Raw genomic sequence first — 26,290 nt, 5'->3', positions numbered from 1 at the left:
GGAGTCTGGAACCCGACTATTGTGCGAGCTGCAACTATAGAGGGCGTACTAATTAAAACTTTGAGACATTATTTTTTCGTTTTTTTCACCATTTTTAAAACATGAGACTAGCTGATGATGTCGTTAACATTTTGCGCTCGAAATTTGTGCCGATATTTGCCTTTGGTGCGACCCTCTGCCTTATCTACATATCGAGGCCCGCTGATAGCAGCAAAGACTTGGAACAGGGTGTGTACTAATTATTTTCAAGGTGTAAGGCGTAAGTTTTATTTCCTTTTTTTCGGTGTGTCTTTTGGTAGTTGCGATAACGTAACCCTCCTGCTGACGACGGCAGGGTTACGCTATCGCAACTAGTCTTTTTTGTGGCTCGGTGTTTGCCATGTCACATAAGCAACACCGAATAGAATAGTAGTCTATTTCCACACGCAGTGCGCAAGTTAGCGTTGATGTATCCGGCAGGATATTTTGCTGACTTAACCAATGGAGATGGAGATGTCGCTGTGTTGCAATGCAACAAGCATTCAATTCAAGTTTTCAACTGGAAGTTGGAAGTGTTTTGTTTGTACTTTAAAAATATATTGTATTTATTGTAGGAAGAGTACCCAGCCCAATGCTTGATTTACATTTACCGAACTACCTAACCTACGTACTGCGTCACTTCAGCAATGTGATTATATTATAATGGGAAAACTGTCTGTAGTGTATCTATTCTTACGATACGAGATACGACCACTAATTTAATTATATTTTACCAAGCAAAGGGATATATTCAAAATTATGATGATTCTATTTTAATGTCATAACGAATGAAAAAGTGTTGGCAGTATACTAAAACTTTTCCTCTTCTTAAGTAGCCCATCATAAGGTTTACCCGATTCAGAACCGCAATGTATTGAGGGAAGGAATATGGGGCGGTTTCTATTACTATTCTATGCAGTTTCTACGACTCGCGCACGCAACGCCTGTACCCTTTTTTGGGTTCAACAGCGCCCTCTCTTGATCTTTTGCTATTCGCGATAAACCTTATTGGGTTAGAGTGTGGGGTTTATTAAACCATTTCTTGCCCTCATACAGGAAGTGGGTCAAACTAAATTTAAGCAGACAACTGTACTGACGAGTCAGTGACGACAGCCAATTTTATTTGCATGGGTGGCAGTTGTCGTTAGGCGTCATCAGTTATCAGCTTTTAGTGCGACCTTTGATGTTTTCCTTGCAGTAGGAAGGGCAGACCTCGAATTACAAAATCTTTAGGGCAAGGCAACTTTGGCCTTGGGTACAAGGCCAGTAGATAGGAGGCACAAGGTCACTCAAAGATGTAAAAATAGAAAAGGCTTGAAAGCCATAACAAATATGAGTTGTAAATCATAATAAACCCATAATGAAATTACTTTTTTTTTAGTAATTAAACATGCTTTCTGTATTGAATACGTTGAGTTATATTTATTACTATTTTTTTTAAACAAACAATTGATTTTACAAAATTTGAATTGCCTCCATGCCCCCTGGTCATTGCATCGGTGCCCTTGAAATGTCCCAGTAGAAATTTACAATTTCCTCATAGGGTGCCCTTTGCTAAGAAAAAAATGCCTTGGTGCCCTTGCTCTTTTAAAAATTAATACTTCCTTGACTAAAGAGTTTATAACAAACCTTACAATGGATAAGACACTGGACACCTTTGTTTGGTAGTTGTCAAAGACCAGCCTTCGCACTTGATGTATCTCAACATATGCAGAAAAATAACAAACCTGTGTAAATTGGAGCTAAATTGGTCGTCGAAACTGCGAGATAATAATGGAAGAAACTAAGAGCATTACAAACCAAAACAACGTATACCAAAATGCTGATGATTTTTAGATAGGCCTAAAGACATAACTGGATCTCAATAGGAGTGTCTACCATTCTCTTAGTACAACCCTGGGGAGTGTCTGGAGTCTGGACTCAGTCTGGGGTAAACATTAAATCATGAAAAGACCAGTTTTATTTTCTTCACTGTGAGCAAAAATAGTGAGTCAGAAATGTTGTTGCCATTTTGTTTTTTTTATTTCAAAAAATGACATTTTTTGGAATGGTTAGGGTTAGGGGGCCTATTAAAAGGAAAAATAAAGTCTGTAATTTAAGAAAGGCGTTGTGCATTTTCAGTGTCTGCACAATGTATTGTTTACAACAACAAAATACTAATTTGTATGCATTGTTCAAAAAAGAAAAGAGAATTATAACGTTCCCCTTTTTCAAACAAGTTTGTCACAAATTAATTTTCAACTTCATTACACAAATTTCTTTATTAGAAGACAAATTTCTGTTTATCAAAATCTTTAAAATGTAGACACTTTTGCTTATAATTCTCCTTGATATTCTTCGATAATAATGCATCAAATTATTACTTGATGAGCCTTCAATTTTATAAAACTCTTCCTAACTTAAGACTAATCTTTGGACGAGTCCCAACCCTGCCTGTAGCATGCAGACCTTAAGATTCCTAACTCAAGATAAGTCCTAACTCTTTGTGAAATCGACCCAACGGGTCTTTTCACTTTTTTCATCCCTGTGGCCTGAGAAATTGAGTGCTGAGTATTTCCGTTCAAAATTGCTGTCATAATAGCATCATACAAAATTCTTTGCTTCTAATGTTGTAAATTTAAAGCTGCTTGATTTGACAGTCTATTTATTTCTGTCTGACCTTCAAGATAGGAGAAATTAGTAAGGATTCAACTTTTCTAAATAGGTTTTCCAGTGTAAATGATGAGCAAAAAAAAAACCTTCAATGTTTGTGTCACAAGAGGGCGCTGGTGATCATGTTATAAAAGAAACTGCACCACCAGTAATACACACAACTCCATGACTTGACTTCGGCGTTTTGTGTGTTGTTGTTTTTTGTCAAAGTTTTGAAGCCAAACTTCATAGTAAAAACAGACCAAATTCAGGAAAAATATTTATCATACATTTCAACAGATTTATGAATGACTGGGTACAGTGTTTTGAAGCTTGAAGATTATTTTGTTGTGACAGACAAGTGACCAACCGTGAGTGAGTGGTAGTGTAGTGCATGCAGTTTAGTTTGCAAACTTTCTTCACTGAACGAATGGGTGCATCAAGTTCCACAGGTGAAATTTTGAAACTTTTTTGATATATTTATAAATAATGGCAGTGTTTATTTTGTCATTATAATATTAGCTTTCTTTTGGATAACTTTCCGTATGGCGGCACCACTTCTTCACTCATTTGTACAAAAAGGATATCTCATTGAGGTTACAAATTAGATTTAGAAATAGCCTACAAATAGAAGATATTATTATATCGTAGGAGGTCCTGTTTTCGAGGTGTCCCTAATATCGTGGCAAATCTTTTACCTCTCTGTGCGTGATGTAAACAGTCCCAAGATAAAAATTGTGTGGTTTTATTCGCCAAGCAAAGAGTCTCCTCTTCTTTGACCAAAACTTAGAAACACGTAAGGCTCCACTGGTCATTTGCACTTGTAAATGGAAAAAGTTTGGTATTTTAGGCATTTCTACAAGGTACACAAATATGTCATAATGTTGAGGCCATATAAAAATATTTGCCCACCGAAAAAGTTTCATCAAACGCTATTTCAATTCACAATTCATGATGATCAAAATCATGTGACTGAATGTTTTGCTGAGCATTCTTGAAAAAAAATACCGAGGCTTAAAGAAGCCTGTGCCTTATATCATTTTCTAATATTTTTGGAGATTTTTATTTTGTAACCCTCGTATCAATACTATTATTTATATTAAAATTTAAACATCAGCTTGTTGATTCAATTATCACTGTTTATTTATACGCTTTATTAGAAATAATAAGAAAAAAAATAGAACAAAAATAAATAGAAATCAGATTTTGAAGCCAGTAATTATTCACACTTTTTATATTTTTTTTATTTTTTTTTTATTTTGTGCAAGTTATCATGGTAATTTTAAAAATTTAATAAAAAAATATTTTGAATAAAATAAAGGCAACTGCTGGCTATACAGTCATACACAGAGTCTCAAAGAACACTTGTAGTCACTGCAGATGTTTCTGCCATGTATGGCTTCACCGGGAAACCATACTTTCTTGTTTGCCCTGAAAACAGGAAAAACTCAAAACAAATGGGGCCAGTTGAAGTCATCCAAGATCGGTGTGTGGTGTGAACATTTCAATGTCCATCAAGTTTTAATACATGTTTGCATACTTCGTATTAACAAATGAAGATAATTAGGGCATCGGTTGATATATGGCATCATTATTTGTTTCCCCATTCAAAGAAAAAGGCATAATAGCGTGATAACTGGTAGGCAGAGGATATATTTCTTTTCATAGGCCTAATGATTAATTTAATCATCAGATTCATGTCGAATGAAAAAGTGGTGGCGCCATACAGAAACTTTTTCTTTCTTTTCCTATAATTGCAAGCAAATAGTTATGCCCATGGCCTGACGTAACGTTTTGGCCTGAGCAGGGTCTTTGAAAAAAACTGCACCTTGCCACCAATTTCTCAATATTGTTTTTACACCTGAGGTTTTTTCCTCTGTCTATTTTGGATGGATATATGCGGTAACCCTTTTTGTTGGGTAAGACAAAAGTTCAGTATAATTTGAGCTAACTTAGGGCGAAATCGGTGGCAAGGTGCGGAAAACTTGCCATGGTCTGTCTTTCTTGAAAGGCTGAAACTGAAGACTCGGACCATTTAAATTATGATTATTTAACTATTTATTATTTTGTTTGCCTTTTAACAGTTTGCAGTCAGCAAGTTCTATTTGTAACTAACTAGTTTTATAACACAGTAACAGCACTGAACATGCATCTAGTGACACAGAGTCACACTGGACTGTTTTGCAGTTTTTTATTTTTTATTCTTGATTCGTTTAATAATCCTTTTGTTTCATGAAAAGGGGGGGGGGGGTGTCCTCTAAAAAGGAAGTGGTTAGAGAAGCTAAACTATTTTTTGAGGTGGGGGCTGCTAATAATGCATGTACTTGCAAACTTACACAGTTTAAAGATAATGATTGTAGAAAGCTTCCCTTAAAATATTACTTACTGAGATGCTGCAATAGTTTTTCAGAAATTAGTTTTAAAAAAAGATTTCATGAATGTTATTGTTGTCTCATAAGCTGACAACTATTTCAGCATACCGTATTTAAGCGACTTTTCTGAAAACATTGCTCTGAGATTGTCACTATTTTTTTCTCAAAAACTTGATGTCTTTAAAAGCTGAAACTTCTACAGGTAAATTATATTACAACTTCATTCACAATGAGTAGGGATTCATGTCATGGCCAAAAACTTGATCTAAAAAAGGTATCAAAGCAATTTAAAGGCAGTGGACACTATTGGTAATTAATTACTCAAAATAATTCTTATCATAAAACCTTTTTTGATTACGAGTAATGGGGAGAGGTTGATAGTATACAAATATTGACTGCTTCGAGTGCCATGGTTAAAACTATGACTCCCGAGGTGATCCCCGGAGCGTTCTATTTTCCCGAGGCGAAGCCGAGGGGAAAAAAAAAACGCTACGGGGATCACCGAGGGAGTCAAGATTTTTAACCATTGCACGAGTAAAAGCAGTCAATATTAGTTTTATAACACCCCAAACATTTCGAAATACTGTACTATTATTATTAAGTTACAGACCTGAATGCTACAATCCACGGACGACGCGAATACTGATTGCAAACACTGTTACTGTGCTGCATGGAGTGTCGTGCAATCCGAAATGGTTACAGACTATTAATTTATCATCCTCATACACGCAACAGACGTCTGGGTACTGCACGCCGTGTGCTAGTCTTCGGACTAGCACACAAACCATCACACGGTCGTCGTCTAGCAAAACTAAGACATGTCATGTGACGTGCTCTAAACCAATGAGCATACAGAATACTTGTAAGGGGTGTTATAATATAAAACATTGTGAGTCTAACAGCTCCCTCTGAGGTGATGTAGTTTTCAAGAAAGAAGTAATTTTCCACGAATTTGATTGCGATACCTCAGATAATATTCGAATTTGAGGTCTCAAAATGAAGCATCTGAAAGCACACAACTTCGTGTGACCATGGTGCGACATTGAGGGTGTTTTTCCTTTCATTAGTATTTCGCAACTTCAATGACCGATTGAGCTCAAATTTTCACAGGTTTGTTATTTTATGCATATGTTGAGATAAACCAACTTTGAAGACTAGTCTTTGACAATAACCAATAGTGTCCAGTGTCAGAGCTTCCAACTCATAGAGTTCCAAAACCCTCCCTGAGTCTGCAAAATGTCCCTGATAAACCACCCTTTCCATGTCAGACTGATGAACAAATTTGAAAAACTCTGCTTAATGGAAACGTTTCCTCTTAGATATCTCCCTGATTCTAATATTAATAATGGACACCCTGGCTGTTTTATCTGTCAGTACAGGTACCCATGTATACATGTACACATGTACACTGTTAGTGAACAATTTGGACACCCAGTTTTTTTATAATTTCCAGCAAATTTTGACACCCACCCTCTTATCAAATCCTGACTAAAACCTTGTGCAAAATCTCCCTGATTGCCAGATGCAAATGTTGTTCTTATTTTTATTTGCTTGACAATTTACCTGTGGTGCTATAACTAAATCCATGGTAACTTATTTGTCTACTCAATATCAAGACCATTTGTATACATATTTTATAATAAGCTCATTGTCAATGAACATAAATTGATAGACGGATGCTTGACACTTCACAGAGGCAGTTTAGGTGATTGTCTCCATTCCCCCTGGTCATTGCCTTGGTGCCCTTGAAATGCTCCATTAGAAATTAACAATTTCCTCATACTAAAGAGAAAATGCCCTGTCAAAAACAAAGCATCTGGCCTCTGTACACCCTCTAATTGGCTTTATTGAATAATAGGCCAGGCCTTGACCCATCTTTAGCAACTGAACATTTTTCGATACAGTATGTGATCGACAGTACTTACTACAGCATGTTAGTAATTTGAACAGCCCATTTTATAGATGGGGGTGTCATTCGCTGTTGTTAAGTTTTTAAAGCAAAGAGGCTGCACAAATCATAACTTCTAAATGGAAAACGCATTATACATATTGAAGATTATTTAAAAACAAATTCTGAAGTAATCTTTTGTGAAGGATATTTATAGATAAACACTTTTTTTTTGTGGAAGTGTAAACTTATGTTTATTTTGAAATCTCAACAAGTAGAAAAATCAAACAAAATTTTGTTGGGTAGCGTATTTATTTTCTGTTGTTAGGCGTGTTATCATAGTCACACTTTTCCGACCTTTGTGACAGCAGCAAAATAATATTGAAAAATCTAATCTAAAGAACTGTTCATACAATCACTAACAATGGACTAGGCCGTCAGTACGATGAATAGCAGTCGTGACTCGCCATCTACGTGTATTTATAATAATTCCCTTACCCATCGATGCACATCTGATTCATGTAGTTCATGTCTGGCTGATACAGATAGTGTGTAGTGACTGAGTGAGTGGGCTGGGGTTTGTGCACAGTAGATTGCTACAGACTCCGAGAGGCACTGGTTGTGGATATTGTAGTAACACTCTTAATACTGACAGTTCTTATTGTTGTGGATTGTTGATACTATTCTTTTTGTGGATTGTTGACACCGTTCTTGTCATAGAATCAACCTACCAGATAACACATCTCAGTGAATTCAATTGATAAAAAGACAAGGCCATCTTCGACTACAGCACTCTATATACCCATCTCATCAAATGATGCCTTGGATGTTATATTGAGGCCAAGGAGGGTAGCCGTGTGTATTTATTGCGTGGACGATGTTTTCACCGAATCATTCCATGCATAGGACTATGCTTCTTGAGGCCATCGAGAAGAGGGAGTTAGGGAAGACTAAACCGGCCGTCTATAAACCACCGAGTAAAACAGGTAGCGTTGATGTGAGATGTTGAGATTAATGTTGTGGAACTCAATCAAATGATTAATTTATTTACTGTACATGTTTTGTAGACCTGTACATGAATTTAACAGTTTTGCTAGCCTCCTGCTTCGTTCTTGAAAGGGCAAGGGCACCAAGGCGTTTTCGTCTTTTAGAGGTCACCTCTTCGATTAGTCCAGACATTTTAAGTTATTTTGGAATGTTTGAAGGGGCACCAAGGCAATGAGGAGTGGCAACAATGCCTTATTTTCCTCCGTGCAGCATCAGGTCTGGGGGTGATTTTGAGCTCTTGAGGGCAAGGCAGTTTCAGGAAATGAAGGGAGAAATTTTTCTGCCACATTTCAAACAGCCCCAGGGCACATTTGCAAAAGGCATTGAGGAATTTGCCGTACTATTACTAATATGCCTGTACTGCATCAATATTTTTAATACAGTACTTGACTAAGTTGAGGTGCCACAGCACTTTGAGATTTATTATTTTCTTATAATGACTTTTTATGGATGTGGACTTTACATTTTATTTGTAGATTGTCTTAGGAAGTAAGGAGGGAAAGGGGATGTTGAAATGATTTTGCTGCATATGTGTGATGTTCATGTATATTGATGATAGTGACTAGCCTTGTCCAAAGGTTCTTTACGCAACCACCGGCCCGCTCTGAATTTACGCTGCATAGATATTATACCGACGGTAACGGTACTTGATACCGTGGGGTCGAAGCATGGTTTTTCAAGGTTGTTGTACCTCGTACAATGAGGCCAGATCAGGCGGTTGTACGAGGTACAACAACCTCGAAAAACCATGCTTAGACGGTATGAAGTACTGTTATGTACCGCGGTATAGTATCTAGGCCTATAGATGCAGTTCTTGAATTCAGAGCGGGCCGGTGCTTGCGTAAAGAGCCTTGGACAAGGCTAGATAGTGACATGCCCCCCCCTGTTGTGGTCAAATGATACATGTACAATTGCTGATGCTATGTAATGTTAAATAGTAATATTGTGTCGGCATGTACATGTAGTAATGCATTTCACAATGACCTCATCTCAAGGATGTTAAATTTTTGTTATGTGAACTTGTGCAATTTTGACAACAATGTAAGTTCATCTTTTCTTCACTGGTGACACATCTCCAGTACATCAAGGTTAATCCAGAGGTCATTGATTTAAATCTTGCTGTGACAGTAATTGTTATTGGTTCTTAAAGGCACTGGACACTACTGGTAATTGTCAAAGACTAGTCTTCTCAATTGGTGTATCTCAACATTCATATGCATTTAACATAACAAACCTGTGAAAACTTGAGCTCAATTGGTTGTCAAAGTTGCGAGATATAATGAAAGAAAAAACACGCTTGTCACTCAAAGTTGGGTGCTTTCAGATGCTTAATTTCAGGACCTCAAATTCTAATTCTGAGGTCTCGAAATCAAATTTGGAAAATTACTCCTTTCTCAAAAACCTTGTTACTTCAGAGGGAGCCGTTTCTCACAATGTTTTGTACTATCAACAGCTCTCCATTGCTCGTTACCAAGTAAGTTTTTATGCTAATAATTATTTTGAGTAATTACCAATAGTGTCCACTGCCTTTCTAGCCCAAATTATATTGAATTACATAAATTTGATAGTTTCAGTCATGATATTCTTCTACTTTATTCTGATTTCAGATTTTTTTTTTTTTTTTTTAATAAACTGAGAAGTTTGTCTTTAGCCTTTGTCAGCACTTGTACTAGGTAAAATGTTCCTACTTTTTTTTCCAATGCCAAATACCATGCCACTAGTTTGTACAGAATACTTTGTAGCCCTACGAGTAAAATGTATTGAGCATTGGAAGTATGTTTTGTGCAAACATGTTTTTGGGGGTTTTTTTCTTCAAATTTGTCTACTCTTGACATTATTTTTATTGTATAATTGTGTAAACTCCTTCTACTCTGGCTATCATTGGATAAAATCTTGGGGAATTTTCAACACGCAGTTGAGTACATCACATCAGCGGTGTATTATGCAAAGAATTTGATGAATTCAACTACATTGACCTCTCACTATTTCTTCAATACATGTGTGGTGTGCACAGCCCCAACCCAAAGGGAAACAGCTGACCGTGTCTTGAGCAAACATGCACTGCACTGCTAGCATTTTTATCTGGTTTAAAGGCCACTATTGGTAATTACTCAACATAATTATAAGCATAAAACCTTGGTAACAAGCAATGGGGAGAGGTTGATAGTATAAAATATTGTGGGAAGCGGCTCCCTCTTAAGTAGCGTAGTTTTCGAGAACTTGGAATTAGATTTGGAGGTCTCGAAATCAAGCATCTGAAAGTGCACAACTTAGTGTGACAAGGGTGTTTTTTCTTTCATAGTTATCTCGCAACTCCGACGACCAATTGAGCTCAAATTTTCACAGGTTTGTTATGTTATGCATATGAATGTTGCGATTTATGCATATTTTGAGATTTATAAAAAAAAAAATGAGAAGACTGGTGTATGACAATTACCAATAGTGTTCAGTGCCTTTAATGTTCAGATGATAAAGAGTATCCCACGGTCATGGGTGCAGGCTAAAGTAACCAGCAACCAGCATTGGAATGTGGTTGCTTTGTAGGCTTGATTACACTGTATTGTTTGTGCAAGCTTTGCCTGTAACATAAAGAGTATTGTCTGAACTTGATGCTGACATTAGATCATAGAGTATGATTAGATACACATTGACGTCATGAAATATTTCTGTTGAGTAAAAAGAAACATGTATACCCTAGTACATGTAATATTAAACCATTCCTGTGACGTCACTCTATTGTTGAAAGTGTAGATATGTACATGTACCTGTATATTTTATACAAATCTACACTTAAGTGTAGATTCGTAACATAATCTACAGTTGAATGTATTTTCATTATAATAGTTCAACTTGAAAATTACGGTCTTTCCAAACTGAAAGATAAGAAGAAGTGCAACAAAGCATTGGCTGGCTGTTATCTTTCAATTTACAAAAACTTTTTTTCAGTTTAGTTAGCTGAGCAAACTGACGTACTCAATAATGTTGCAAGCACTAAAGAGTGCCTCTATATGTTTTAAAATAATTATAAAATGTGACCAACCGTCATTTGTTAAAGTATACGAAATTAGATAGACTAACTAGTGTTGTTACTATTTAGAAATCCAATTCATTCAAACTGTTACATATGACCAATGAGGGAAATAGTTTAAGTCAGAGAATACACGATAAAGTGTAGATTCGTGATTACAATGTACTCGCCTTCGGCTCGAACTATAAAGGAATCTACACTTTATCGTTCATTTTCCTTGACATAATACTGATCAAGGACTGCTGGTGCGTGAATGCTTTTTACATGCCGGGTCATCTCTTTGGAGCACGTCCCACTTTAACTCAGAAAAGCAGATTAACCACTTGTCATGTCACAATGAACATCACAAAACGTTGTGCGTAACCAAAAATCCACAAGTTATTATGCTTTATTCTGCAAATGAGATTTAAACCTTTCTTAAAGTGCTACATATAGTTTAAAAAGAAAAGAATGTACATTTAAGTTTCTGGCCTTGTAGAATAAATTTTGGTTTTAACAAATTTTGAGCCGCAAGCCCTGCAGTCTTGAAGAGTTTGACCCAAAGTCGAGCCTCGTCAATGCTCACTGTCTTTGAATCATAATCAATATAATGTATAGAGGGCCTGATACTTCACAGAGGCACAGTATACATGTAGGCGATTTCCTCCATGCCTCCTAGTAATTTCCTCGGTGCCCCTGAAAATGCTCTCAGTAGTTCTTAGGGTGCCCTTTACCAGGGAGAAAACTTCTTGGTGCCCTTGTCCTTGCCATTTTCAACAACGAAGCATACAGGCCTGGTACAGCATTGATATTTTGTCGAAAACAACATCTGTTGGTGCATAAATGATGAGGTCAGTCTAAACAAGGACGGACGCTTAATTAAGGAGGCACCGTTTGCCCTTCACCGGCTTGGGCTTCGTGGGAGTGTAGGAGCTTTAAGAAGGCCAAGAATTAGGTTTAGTATTGGCCAGGGAAAATTATCACCATCGTCACCATCGAAAATGTTTTTTATCCATCCTATGAAATCACAGGGACAATGTTTGCCTTTAAATTGCATGGATGAGTAATACAGATTTGTGTAGAAATTTAGGCTAGTTTTTGTCTGTCTGGTGTTTAAAAAATAGCTGTAATTTCTTCAGATACAAAGAAATCATGATCTTGGGTTGACTTTTCCATCATTTATTGAACATCAAGCGTGTCCATCCTGGTGTTGGTAGTAGTATATCGCCACCCAAAGGGTGTACGTACATCCCGTGTTCAACAACGATTCCTGCCTGGTGCTACGCCAGCTAACTATGAACAATTGTTGTAGGGGTAAATACTAAAATCATTCTTTAGTAACCTCTTCACATGTACCTCCTAAAATTTAGATACTAGTTTCAGATAAATTTTTTCAGCAGTGACACGCGGCCCTTTCATGGAATGACCTATTTAACCAATTCTGTTTCAACTTGTTTCATTAAAAGTTTTAAGGGCATTCGGACACTCAAAGTTACAACTGAATGAGTTAAAAATGCCATGGGACCAATTTTATTGAGTTAAAAATGCCGTAAGACTGACTTAAGTACTGTGTCTGAACGACCTCAATGTTGTAGCCCTGCCTGGATTAATCACAGCCATGTTTCCCAGCAAACTCAATATGTTTATAAATGTAATCTCTGAGCTGAGGCTATCTTCAGTTCCTTCTTCCCGCTGTGTGGTTCATTGGTGCATTCAATCAACAGCTGTCTACATCAGCTGAAAAATAAAGACGGTGGTACGGCATTCCACAAGAAACAGATTAAATTTCCAACGTGCAAAACCAAGCAGTAAAAGCTAATTAAGTCTGGTTGGCAGGCATGTACATGTATGCTTCGTTTTTTAAAGGGCAAGGGCACCAAGGCATTTTCTCATTAGTAAAGGGCACACTACGAGGAAATTAGAAATTTCAAGGGCACCAAGGCATTGATGAGGGGGCAATGAGGCAATCACCCCCATTGCCTCCGTGAAGTAGTGTATCAGGCCTAAACAAAAATTATTGTCATGGGGGAAGAAGCATCATAGGTTTAGGAGTTTGATAAGAAATGTTTTGTTCAAAGTTACTGACATTTAAAAATAATGTTTCTTTTCTTCTCATCCATTGGATGATTGTGTTGACTAATAATAATTTAGGTAATTAGGAAATCAAAGTGTGGTGAAGAGGTTTTTAAACTGTTTTTTTTCTTTTTTTTTTAAGACGGTGATGAGGTCTGATTTTGTATCATACCTTGGACTTTTAATTTCCTCTGTTAGTTTTTTTCCTTTTTTTTTTTGGGGGGGGGTCTTTTCTTTTAAACTACGTTTTCAATACAACAAGTAATGAATATTAATAAATTGCTTGAATTGTAATAGACCTTTATTATGCTGCCTCCATCTTGGTCATGCTCCTCGTACCAAATAACAATAACAAATGCTAATATTCATTTTGCAAATAGGAACCAGACTATTTTGTTCTTCCAGCCTGAGTTTGGTAACATTGATATCAATGGGAGAAATTCAAGATGGCTACACCGTGATAAAAGTCTATTAAAATAAAACTGGTAGAGAAGCTGGCGTTTCCAAACAAGTTCAGATTATTGTTTGTGTTTTTGAAGTGCAAATATCAATTAAGGCCACGTTGTATTGCGGTGCATTTATCGTAAACATGTATGTTCAGTTTCAATGTCATCTCTTTTGCAGTAAACAAATGTACCTGTAGACTGTGTACTGTGCTGTAATTCAATGAACGGATCAATACTGTGGTTTTATAATTTTTTTATCCGAATCGAAAACAAATTCCATCAATGGTAAATTATCTGAGATTGCCTCCATATGTTCACTTCAAGGACATTCCTGAACTTGTTTATTTTTTTGGTTAGAAGCAGACGGTAGATCGGGAGATGATTTTGTTTTAATCACAAATATTAATCGTTTCTGCAGTAGTTTATATAACATCTTGTAATATAACTAGATTTATGCACATTCTAGAAGTGCACATTCTAAAATACCTCGTGGTTCTAGCCCTTTTGGCAGATGAAATCAAATAGATGTACTAAACAACTAAAGCAAGCTAATCGAAGCATTGAGACCAATTAAGAACTCACTCCGTGGTAGTGCAGTTAATAGCGAACCACTAAAAATATTTATAAGCTTAAGTAGTAGTCCCAGTCGATTTTCTACCTTCCTTCCAGGTAGTAGTTAATTTTCAGAACTGAGAAGTCTCCCAAAATCGGAAAATCTACTAGAATAGATAGCTGTAGTACACATGTAGAATACAATGTATCAGGCCTGGACATACATGCATGCCACTAGGGCATGGCCTCTGTTGCCCTCTGGTATTGGCCTTGGTGCCCTTCAAAAGTTTCCGATTGACTTAAAGATTTTCCAACGGAAGTGCCCTTTGCAAATTGAAAATGGCCTTGTCCTTTTAACATGTTTAAAAATGAAATTCCAGACCTGGAATATATAACAAGGACAGTTCTCTAGAGAACCAAGTCTATCTGGCAAGTAGATACACACAAGTTGTTAACGCAAACCAAATATTATAATGATTAAAAACATTGTGAAAACTCATTGCTAAGAAACTAGACACAGTGCGCTATTTGCTTAGCATAAAATTTCTTCCTTAATAAAAACAGGATTACCAACCAAAATTACACGTGAGTTTCAGGATAAGCAAATAACAGCTGAATGCCAGTAACAAGCAATATGCAACAAATTAAAATTTGGCTGGTAATCTTGTTTTTATCAAGGAAGAAGTTTCATGCTAAGCAATTTTTGTGCTTACAAGCTTTATGAAATTGGGCCATGAACACACTGCTCATCATACAAACACACGGTGTCTAGTTTCTTAGTAATGAGTTTTCACAATGTTTTTAATCATTATAATATTTGGTTTGCGTTAACACCTTGTGTGTATCTACTTGCCAGGTAGACTTGGTTCTCTAGAGAACTGTCCTTGCTATATATGTTATGAAAGTCACTAGAGAATGTAACGGATGGAATCGGGTAGTTTATTCCTGTGAACAGGACCAATGTGAGCGTGTGATATAAAATGCAATATAATTATTGTCATGAATGATCTCTATTTTTTAGAGTGAATACAAAATTAATCAAGCAAAAAAAATGAGAACCAGTGTATACGGTGTCGCTTCGTGGGACTGGCAATGAAGTGTAATAAACGGCAGATGTGAGCTATTAAAAAACATTCTAAAATTAAATCAAATCATGTCAATATGATGGAGGATTCATCAGATATAAATATCGCATAATGGAACCATAAACTGTATATAGGGTTGTGGTAAAAGGATCCATCTTAAAACAAAATATTTGTTTTTCGGGTTGTAGTAACACAGCATGTACACAATGTTTCAGTTGAGTAAATATTTTTGGCGCCTTAAAAATTTCTTTATTATTACTACTAGTATTATGTTAGAAATGACTCTGCCTTTAAGATGCATACATAGGTTTACTTCTTCCTAAAATAACAATTTATTTTCACCTAGGACAAAAATGATTGCCCCCAGTGAATGAATCATTAATTAAGCGTGAATTCCCAAATTTGTCAGTGGCTCGGCTGAATAATGAAATCAATGGCAGACCCCCGAAGACGATTAGCGCCAAAAAATCACCCGGTGGAAGGAAAGATATTCAAGCAATGATGTGCCGTCTGTGAACACACTGAGTCTTTTCACCCTGAGGGCTGGAGGGGGATTCTAAGTGCCTAACCATATTACAGGTGTTTATAATTAAATGGAAGTTGTGCTCAGCTTTACATATCGTCACCGACGCCATGAACTAGCACACTGATTTGATAATCAATTCTTTGTTGTACACATTGAACATAAACAAGTTGGTGCTCTAACTAGGCCTGGGTGACTAGTGAAGTTTACTGCTCGACTGGTTGCACCTCAATAATTTGCGACTACGACACTAGTCGCGACTAGTTTTTTTATTCTCAAGATGCATTCTGGCAATGTGCGGCAAGCGCAATATAGTCAAATTCAAGCCGAAAGGAATGAAGGATTGTGTCACTGATAACTGATCATGTTTTGTAATAATATTGTCATGAATTGTAGTGAGCGACACAATTGATTCACCAAACAGGTAGTCGCGACTATTTTTGAAGTAGTCGTGACTAATTTTGTACATGTCTAGTACTGTTGTCATGGCAGCACAGAAAACCAAGTAGTTGAAAAACAGTAGGCGCGACTGCGACACTAGTCGCCCAGGCCTAGCTCTAATCACTAACACAGTAAATTTTGTGTCACTCTGTTGTTTTTGTATGCGCCTTGATTGGTTTGCAGTGGAAATGATAATTTCATAGAGCTGCTAAGCACAAAAATTTGATTAGCATGAAATGTTTTCCTTGATAAAAACAGGATTATCAACCAAATTTTCACATGATTTTTTAGGATAACAAACAACATCTGAATACCATTACATGCAATATGCAACAAATGAAAATTTGGTTGATAACCCTGTTTTTATCAAGAAAGAAATTTCATGCTTAGCAAATTCTTTTGCATAGCAGCTCTATGAAATTGGGCCCTGTACAATCACCTGCTATAAGCAATTTTACGAACCTGCATTACCATGGTTTGATTGGCCGCACTATACACTATCGTTTCCATCAATGTAAAATCAATATATACCCTGCCTGCACATCTTCTGTTTGTTATCATATTACAGGTAGCTCAGCAGAATAAGCTAATACGATCAGTACAGTTTTAAATTATACAGGTCATGTTGAGTTTTCCTGGGGCCAGTCTGCTTAAAAGGCACTGGACCCTATTGAAATGGAGACCTGTTGATAATTGAAACATTGTGAGAAACGGCTCCCTCTAAAGTCATGTAGTTTTGGAGTAGAAATAATTTCTCACTGAAATATTTGAATTTGTTTCAAGACCTCGGCTGAGGTCTGGAATTCAAGCATCTGAAAGCACACAACTTTTGCGTCAAGGTTTTTTTTTTCTTTTTTTGGGGGGGGGCCTTTAAGATCAGTGCACTGCACCTCTGGAACAATCTTCCACTTTATTAGGAGCCTTGATGTTTTTTTTAAATCTGAAGCTTTTAACTGAATGTGCATTTATTGTTCCCCTACTAATACATTTTGGTTTTACTGTCATAATATTATAATGCAGTTTTTCTATTTGTAAAGTCCTGTAAGAGTCTTGTAACATTTTTATGGATCGTTGTATTTCCTCACTTTTTCCTGTTGTAAATTTGCAATCTTTTATAATTATTTTGTAATGCGCTTGTGTACATTTTATGAGTGGGTGCAATATAAATGAATAAACTATTATTATGCCCCTGGTGATTGCCTCGGTGCCCTTGACATGATTTGGTAGAAATTTACAATTTTGTCATAAGGTGCCCTTTACCAAGAAGAAAATATTGTCTGGTTGCATACAGGCCTGAAAAACAAAACTATCTTTATCCATGATGCAAATTTCCATCTATTAAATGTATTGTACAATACATTCAGCACAAAGGCATTTGTACACTGCTTCATTTAGATCACAGTGGTTGATGAGGCAAATAACTCAATAAAAAAATTTAAAAAAGAAATGAAGGAAAGGGAAACAATGAACACGAAACAAGTTATCATTGGGTGAACTGAAAAGGTGAAATTTAAGACCTTTCTTGATCATCTAAAGTGATGTTGCTGAGCGCAGATGTGTCGGGAGACTGTTCCATAATTGAGGAGCCGCAAATGTATAAAAGTGCTCTGACAAGATTTTCGCTGTTTGCTGCAAGAGGTCAATTTTTTTAAGTTAATTTACTTCGGACTCCATATCAACCCGGCGTTGAACTTGAAAGCCGAAAGTATCCAATCATCTACCCGCATATTCTCACGCTAATGTAAACAGTGATTCTTAATAATTCAATAAGAATTTTTTAATTAGTTTATTGAATTCATGTAGGGTCATCTCTTATAGAAACAAAAAAATGGTCTGTGAAGTGTATTTTTGTGTGGGAGGGTTTTATCAACAGATAACAGATAAACAGATGTTTCTTAAAACAAAAAACTACTGTCGGAAGCTTTAATGCGTAACCAATATGAGCCGTTGTGAATATTTATTTTATGTAAATGAGAAACAGAAATGTTGTTGGTGCCCAATGTCACCTCGCTAAACATGGATTAATTCAATGTTCTTGTGAAAATGCTGTCTCATTTGTTTGCTGTTATCAGCCGATAATTTTATGTAACTTCTGTTGTATCTCTCTTTATTATTTTGCCCGTGAATCTGCATTTTTTTTATGACAATACAACCAATCCATCATCCTACCTTGAAATATGTTCACTCTGTTCCAAAACTTTGACAGCCTCTCATGTGAACTGATAAACTTACACAGTGTAACCTCCTTGACCTTTGAAAGAAACCTTTGTGTCAACTTTGAAAGGAAAGGGCAAGGTTCACTTCTCATGTTCAGTTAGTCTCACTCTCAAGACCTTCCTGTTGATTTGCTATTGAGGTGACCAAAGTTATTTGGTAATTACTCAAAATAATTGTTAGCATAAAAACTTACTTGGTAACAAGCAATGGAGAGCTGTTGATAGCATAAAACATTGTGAGAAACGGCCCCCTCTGAAGTAACATAGTGTTAGAGAAAGAAGTAACTTTCCACTAAAATATTTGAATTTGATTTTGAGACCTCATCAGAATTAGATTTTGAGGTCCCAAAATCAAGCATCTGAAATCACACAACTTGCAAGTGTGACAAGGGTGTTTGACCAATTGAGTTCAAATTTACACAGGTTTTTTATTTTGTGCGTTGAGATACATGTACACCAAGTGACTGGTCTGTGACAGTTAATGTACCAAAGGTACCCAGTGTCTTTAACGGCACTGGGGTGGATTTCACAAAGAGTTAAGACTAACAGTATTATCTCCAGTTAGGACGAGTTATTAGTCCTAACTTAATACTAGCATCAAGTTTTTAATATCTTAGGACGGACTAGTCCTGAAATTGACCCCTGGACATGTTTGGTTATCACTCAAAAAATGTATTTGCATAAAAACTTGCTTGATAACCAGCAACGAAAAGCTGTTGATATTACAAAACATTGTGATTATTTTATTTATTTATTTATTTCCTCAACACCTCCACAAATGGAAAAGATAAAAGTACATCAAATTAACGTTTCCCTCTGAAGTGTAGTACCATTGAATCTGCTAAAAGATTTAAGGCCTGAAGCCCTTCTCAGGCATCAAAAAGCACACAAATTTGTGCAACACGTTTTTTGGGGGGGAGAGAGTACTGCAGTTTGTGACAACTACCAAACTTTTGGTAACACAAAACACAATGTCCACAGATTTGCATAAATGTTACACCGTTTAAAGATAATGATTGTAGAAAGCCTGCCTTATAATATTAGTTGCTGAGGTGCTTTAGTTTTTGAGAAGTGAGTAAAACAATGTAATGAAAATCGGTTTTTACATGCCAAAATAATTTATCAGACAAATTTGTTTTTCATGACAGTGTTTTACTCGTGTTTTACTCATTTTTAAAAAGGTACAGCACCTCAGTAAGTAATATTGTAAGGGAAGCTTTCTACCTTCATTATCTTCAAACCGTGTAAGTTTAATGTAAATCTGTGGACATTGTGTTTTTTGTCCTACAAAAAGTACCCAGACCCTTTAAAGGAACACGTTGCCTTGGATCGGTCAAATTGGTCTTTGAAAAGCGTTTATATTCGTTTGTTCTTAAATGCATATGATTAGAAAGATATTTTAAAAGTAGAATATAATGATCCACACAAGTATCAATCGAAAATGTGTGGTTTTCCTTTTAACTCGCCGACAAACACGGTCGGCTATTTATAGGAGTCAAATGGCCGACCGTGTTAGTTCGAAAGTAAAATGAAAACCACGCAATTTCGTGGCAAATGTGTGTAGATCATTGTATTCTACGTACTTTTAAAACATCTTTCTAACCATATGCATTTTATAACAAACGATTACAAACGCTTTTCAAAGACCAACTCAACCGATCCAAGGCAACGTGTTCCTTTAAGGAGGGGCTTCAAGGTCAGTTTCAATTTTGTGATGCACTCGTTTTCAACACGATGATACAGCACCTTTTGTGAATAACAGAACAACGGAAAGTAACTACTTGAAACTGTTGTATTTTTCCTGGTATGCAGGTATGAGGAAGTGCGCTCACTGTCACTTCCGGTATAATTCATTATATATTCCAGAGCATAGCTCCTTTCAACAGCACAGTTCTCCACAGTATCAATGTAACATCAACGTTGAGGATCTTTCTTTTATCTTTGCAGACTACTCCGAACGAGGGAAATACGAAATGTCGATTGACAAGGAGGAATTGAAGAAGCGGCTGACACCTTTGCAATACAGTGTCACTCAGGAACATGGCACTGAACAGTAAGTTGAAACCGAATTGAAATAAATATTTATCTTTGTGCCATGTTGGTGAACTTTTGTTTAACTTAAGCTCGGTCAATACTTCCTGCTATTTAACGTGAATTTGACAGCACAACTCTGTTTTCGCTGCGATATTTGCATCAGAGTTGAGCACGTCTCATCTGATGCGAATTGTTAGTTGCGAATTTGTGACGCCAACATTCGTATCGCATTCGCATTCACAGGAAGTATGAGCCAGAATGAACTGAAACTATGTTGGATCCATTTTTGCAAAAGAGTTGACCAACCATTTGAAACCTTCCTTCAAAACTACAGTGGATGGAATTGAATGGTCTGACCCCCAAAATAGTGAAGTATACAGTTTTCGATGTTCACCTCCCGCAACAACAACAAATCAGTCCAGATTTGTCCCTATATCTGGGATACCAATGTTGGCAGGTATGTTAAGAGCACCAAAATCAAACTCTGATGTTTCTGATCAGCAGAGTGTGGGTTTGAATCCCAAACTGTGACACTTGTGTCCTTAAGCAAGACACTTAACTATCGCTTCATCCTTCCGATGGGACGTTAAGCCTGAGACTAGCCTTCTGACCCTTATTGTATAATGGAGTACTTGTCCTTCAGATGGGACGTTAAGCTGTTGGTCCCATGTGTTCTGTAACGCATGTTAAAAAAAACTAAAAAAAACCAGTGTACATTATCAAAATGAGAAGGGGTTCACCCCGGTGTCCCTGGTTGTGGCTACTGAATGCGCCGTAGTACCTAGTAAACCTTGGTGAGCCCCTACATAATTGGGTCTCAGAATCCATCACTGCAATAACCTATCTTTCTGAAAGTTTGTATATATACTCAGTGCCTTGAGTACCTTGTTTGGTACATTTGCAATAAGACTTTGATATTATTACATTATTATTATAATTGTGTACATGTGTTCCACACTTGTCTTTAAGAATAAGTGATCCTTACATTTATTTGTTGCTTTTTTTTTCCAGAGCGTTTTCTGGTGAATATTACAAACTGAAGGATGATGGGCTGTACCATTGTGTGGCGTGCGACGCTGTGTTGTTTAGGTGAGCCACCGAATCATGGTCTAAATTGAATCCTTTTCCATCAATCATTGAATTGTTAAGGTTCCAATCCAACGGTCGTTGCTCATAGCACTGGTATTATAGACATTAAACCTGTGTGTCTATTATTTTATTTGCTGATAAACCTGATTGGATTTCTGAGCGTCTTGTCACAACAGAATTTGTACTGTAGGCAACTTGAAGGCAACCAGTTGCGGCGCTCCAGAAATGAACACTTGGGTAATTCCTCCAAAAGCGTTTCAATGTCCAAAGAAAGATATATGAAAATTCAAATGTGGATGCCATCGGCGTAACCACAAGAGGGTCGGGGAGGGGGGGGGGGGTCACACGCCCCACAATATTCCAGTGTCCCCACAGGTGCCCCCCACATTGAAAACAGTTCTGGTCATGACGCTGGTTTTCTAAGAGATTGGCTGGTTGCCTGTAAATTGACCTGTTTATTTTGCTGTGAAAGTTTACCAGCTTTGCAAGGCCATTTGAGAGTATAATATTTACTTTATAAGCGCATTGTCATTATACTACTGCTTGCAGTGCTATGAATGATCATTATACACTTGCATTGTCATGAACTATTTTTTGTTTGCATTGTTTTGAATTATTATATTACTTGCATTGCCGTGAACTATTTTTTATTTGCATGGCTGTGAATGATTATAATATACATTGTATTGTCCTGAACTACTTGTTTTATCACTTGCATTGTTTTGAATGATTACAACAATACTTGCATTGTTTAATTGCATGGCAATGACTTATCATTATTTGCATTGCTATGAATGATTATAATATACATTGCATTGTCCTGAACTATTATTACTTGCATTGTTTTGAATGATTGTAATATAACTTGCATTGTCCTGAACTATTATTACTTGCATTGTTTTGAATGATTGTAATATAACTTGCATTGTCTTGAACTACATGTATCACATGCATTTGATATGAATTATTATAATATAACTTGCATTTGTCCTGAACTGTTTCATTATAGCTTGGATTGTCCTAATTTGTTACATTATTACATGCATTGTCCTGAACTATTATCACTTACATTTTCATGACTGATTGCCACTTGCAATGATTATAATATTACTTGCATTGTCTTGAACTATTATCACTTGCATTGTTATGAATGTATGATTGCTTGCGTTTTTATGAATTATCTTGATGATTGTCTTCACTTTTTATTTGTTTGTGCTCATGCCTTTGGCTAGGATTTGTAGATATACTGGCCATATTTTTGTGGTATAATGAACTTATCATGAACAGTCTTTTATTTATGAAACCCCCATTGATCCCATTCACTCTTACAGTAAACCGTTTTGCATGGAATGTAGTTATTCAGTTATATGCAAATTTGAAATGCAACATGTGTTGACCAATGAGATTAGTTTAATTAACTGGTTCAGTTTGACGTCAGGGAGTTTTGGTAGTTAGGCCTAAGCTTTTGAACATTGAATGGGGGACTTTTGTGACGCTAGAGACCAGCAGACTTACCATGTAAATTCATTGTTCTTGGTTATGTGCGCATGCACAGAACAATGTAAACAATGGAAATTTACCTGGTAAGTCTGTGGCCACCTCGCGTCCCAAAGTGTACCATTGAAACAACATGTTGATTTGACATTTTCTGTGTTTGTCTCTGTACAGATCGGACGAGAAATATGATTCTGGATCAGGTATGTCACTGTGTCTGCATGTAGAGTCTTTCAGTCTGCACTTGTCAAAGTGATTTCTGGTTCATAGTAATTCACTTAATGGTATTTGTAGAAAAATATTGACTGTTTTTACTTGTGTTATGGGCCCAATTTCATAGAGCTGCTTAAGCACAAAAAGCAGCTACGCACGGCAAAACTTTGCTTACCAGAAGTACGTTACCAGCCAAACTACTATGTCACATGTACAATTTGTGACTGGTGTCCTGCTCATTTCTGCTTAGCAGAAATGTGTCAAGCAATATTTTCTACTTTCAAAACCAAGCAGTTTTGTGAAATGGGCATGGTTATACCCTGGACTCCAGTGAGTTTGTATCTGTTGGTTTTATGGTTTACATTTTATTGTGAACTTTGTAAATGTTTTTTTGTACTTAAAGGAATGTTACAGAATTGGTAAGAAATCAAAACCGTGAAGATCACGGATTTCCATCAAACTTACACAGTCTAATGATGATGATAGTAGACAACATTCCTTGAAATGTTTCTGTCTGATATGTCATATTTGATGAGAAATAAATAATTTAACTTTGCGCTTGAAGTTTATCGCTCAGTGAGCGTTTTATTCATTCTTTTGTTTGCATCAATGTCATGCAAAATGTGTGATCGATTTTTCACTATTTTCATGGACCCAGATGGCCGATCGATCTCAAACTTCTACAGGTTTGTAAGTTTGTTTGTTCAGTGTACAAAAAGTGCTTTTACTCAGAGATGCAACTTTTCCGTACTGCCAGCAACTGTTTTGTTAGCAAAACCAATTCTGTAATGTTCATTTTAAGTTGCATTTTTTTTTTTTACAGTATTATGGTGTTCATGCACCTGTTTTCTCTACAAAGCTTTGAATTCTATATGGTGTACTTTTTCTTAAAATGTTTTGTGTAATGTTTTGTATTTTTGTTACTGTCATGCACCCTCTAAAAGGCTGGTCCTGGAGAGAGCGCAATATACAATCCATAAATAATTGTTAAACTAAAATGATCTTGATTTGCAAATTTGACCTGTCTAGGTTGGCCATCATTCTATGATTTAGCCGAGAAGGGGTCTGTCAAGCTGCACAGAGACTCAACGCTTGGGATGGTACGGACAGAGTGTGTTTGTGCTAAGGTGAGAAACAATCGGACAATTTGTGGCACTTTGACCCAAAGCTGTGGAGCGGTGTCTTACTAACTAAACCACCAAGATTTTCCGGTAGCTAGAGGCATTTCGAATCCTTCAGTTAAAATGCAGAGCTAACATACATCAATGTATATGGGTAAAACCAAAATTAATATTCTTTATTCCTATGCAATTTTTCCATCCTATTACTCTCAAACTCTTAAAAATTGTACGTCACAGAATTTTTTTGTTACCAATAACCACTTTTGTTTTATTTTTTTCTTCCGACAGTGCGGGTCTCATCTAGGTCACGTCTTTGATGACGGACCAAGCCAGACCGGGAAAAGATTCTGTATCAACTCTGCTTCTCTCAAGTTCAACCCCAAGAAGAAACCAGAAAAATCAGATTTATAGCCAGAAATTAAAAAATCAAGACGTTATTTTTTTATATCTGGTTGGCTAACTTTTCATAAAAACTAAAGACAAATTTATGTAGATAAGAGCATAATAATAACTGTTATAATAATTACGGTTTGACTTTAATATAGAAGTGAATTGGATTAAGGGTTTTATTTCAAGGAAGTCTTAAAGTGGAAAAGGAGGGGGGAGTCGAAGACTTTTATCTGATGTTTTTAGGACATTACAAAGTTTGTAGATTTTTTAAGAAGATCTCCCCGTATTTAGTTAATTTCGTTGTGAGAATCAATAATTAACTTTATGGAAAAACTTGTTTTTGGAGGGGGGGGGGAGTCTGGGAGTGGTGTGTTTGACAACTTGAATGATTTCACAATAAAAGTATAGAAATATTCCGAGTCATGGATCTTCATTATTAAAGTTGATTTATTTTTCTTCAAACCTCGGCCATTTTTAAAGTGTTTGAATTGCCTTAGAACTTCATTTTGGTGTACGTTAATGCAAATATCTCTGCATTTTTAGGACTCTTTTGTGATTGATGACAATAGACATAAATAATATCGAAGTCTTATATAGCAGGTGTATCTTCCAACAAGGTACTCATAGGCGCTGAGTATGTACAAACTTTCAGAAAGAGAGGTTATTGAAGTTATGAATTCTAAGACCCAATTATGTAGCACCTTATAAGGGTTTACAGGGTGCTACGGTGCATACAGCAGCCACAACCAGGGACACCGGGTCGCACCCCTTCTCTTTTCGATAAGTGCACTGGGTTCTTTTACATGCGTAGCACAACGGCGCTACGCCCCATCTGAAGGACAAAGTAATGGTCCAGTGTCTTGTTTAAGAACACAAGTGTCACGACTGGGACTTGGACCCACACTCTGCTGATCAGCAATGCCAGAGTTGAATTCAGTGCTCTTAACCGCTCGGCCACGACACTTGCATTGAGGCGCTTTATAAAGCGCTTTTAAAATTTGTATCAAAGCACCTTGCACTGTTCATTGAGCCTTTAGCATCCCTAGACCCATCTTAACTCCTTTGGAGTATGCAGCACCGGAAACTAAATTAGTGCACATGCTACTAATCATTCACATCAACAATCTCTACCCTCGCAGGTACCCATTAACTCCTGGGTGAAGAGAAGCAATTGTGGTACAGATTCTTACCCAAGAAGACAAGTTGTCATGACCTGGATTTGAACCCACACCCTTTTGACTCGGCCATCAGATGTTAGTTTTGATGCTCTAGATTGCGCGGCTGAGACATGCTATATGCTTGCCATTCTGAAACGTTCGTTATTAGTGATTCACCATTTTGGAATGTCATTTTAAAAAAGTCTCAAATTTTAAACTGGTCACAAAATCTTAGGAAACTTTTTTTAACCAAGTATATCTTTATTATTTATTACTCTCTTTGTATATGCTATATTATCAATGCAAAGCTGAAGTGTTCCTCTTTAAAATGATATCAATATAAACCACAAGAGAAACTGACTGGGTAAATTTTTAAATGATTTTTGGGGTTGAACAAAGAATTAACTAGAGTGGGATTTGAACCAACAACCTCCGGATTAACGTGCCGGCGCTCTACCAACTGAGCTATCTAGCCCAGGTTGGCGGTGTGTTC

The 26,290-nt window shown here is 36.7% G+C and overlaps 1 protein-coding gene across 4 annotated transcripts; it reads left to right on the top strand.

Moving 5' to 3' along the window:
* The first annotated feature begins 35 nt into the window (after window positions 1-35).
* Window positions 36-25,059, top strand: LOC139951508 (peptide methionine sulfoxide reductase MsrB-like). 4 transcript variants are annotated; one of them, XM_071950441.1, is made up of 6 exons: window positions 36-259; window positions 20,247-20,352; window positions 21,345-21,422; window positions 23,091-23,119; window positions 24,159-24,256; window positions 24,539-25,059. In XM_071950441.1, the coding sequence occupies exons 1-6, from the start codon at window positions 115-117 to the stop codon at window positions 24,659-24,661; spliced, it is 579 nt and encodes a 192-aa protein (XP_071806542.1). In that variant the 5' UTR covers window positions 36-114; the 3' UTR covers window positions 24,662-25,059. The 4 variants fall into 4 exon arrangements, with proteins under 4 accessions (XP_071806542.1, XP_071806550.1, XP_071806564.1 ...); XM_071950449.1 differs by having other exon boundaries at window positions 37-228; XM_071950463.1 differs by lacking the exon at window positions 36-259 and adding an exon at window positions 2,825-3,101.
* Window positions 25,060-26,290: the final 1,231 nt, after the last annotated feature.

Source organism: Asterias amurensis, chromosome 2, assembly GCF_032118995.1.
Source record: "Asterias amurensis chromosome 2, ASM3211899v1".
In the NCBI taxonomy this organism is placed as follows: Eukaryota; Metazoa; Echinodermata; class Asteroidea; order Forcipulatida; family Asteriidae; genus Asterias; species Asterias amurensis.
Note: the sequence above shows the minus strand (reverse complement) of the source record. Positions and strands in the feature narration are given on the sequence as shown.

Excerpts from the sequence above, each read along its gene's own strand:
- LOC139951508 (XM_071950441.1), top strand. The coding sequence starts at position 115 with ATGATGTCGTTAACATTTTGCGCTCGAAATTTGTGCCGATATTTGCCT. Across the intron at positions 23,120-24,158 it reads GAAATATGATTCTGGATCAG|GTTGGCCATCATTCTATGAT; the intron begins GTATGTCACTGT and ends TGACCTGTCTAG. Across the intron at positions 24,257-24,538 it reads CAGAGTGTGTTTGTGCTAAG|TGCGGGTCTCATCTAGGTCA; the intron begins GTGAGAAACAAT and ends TTCTTCCGACAG.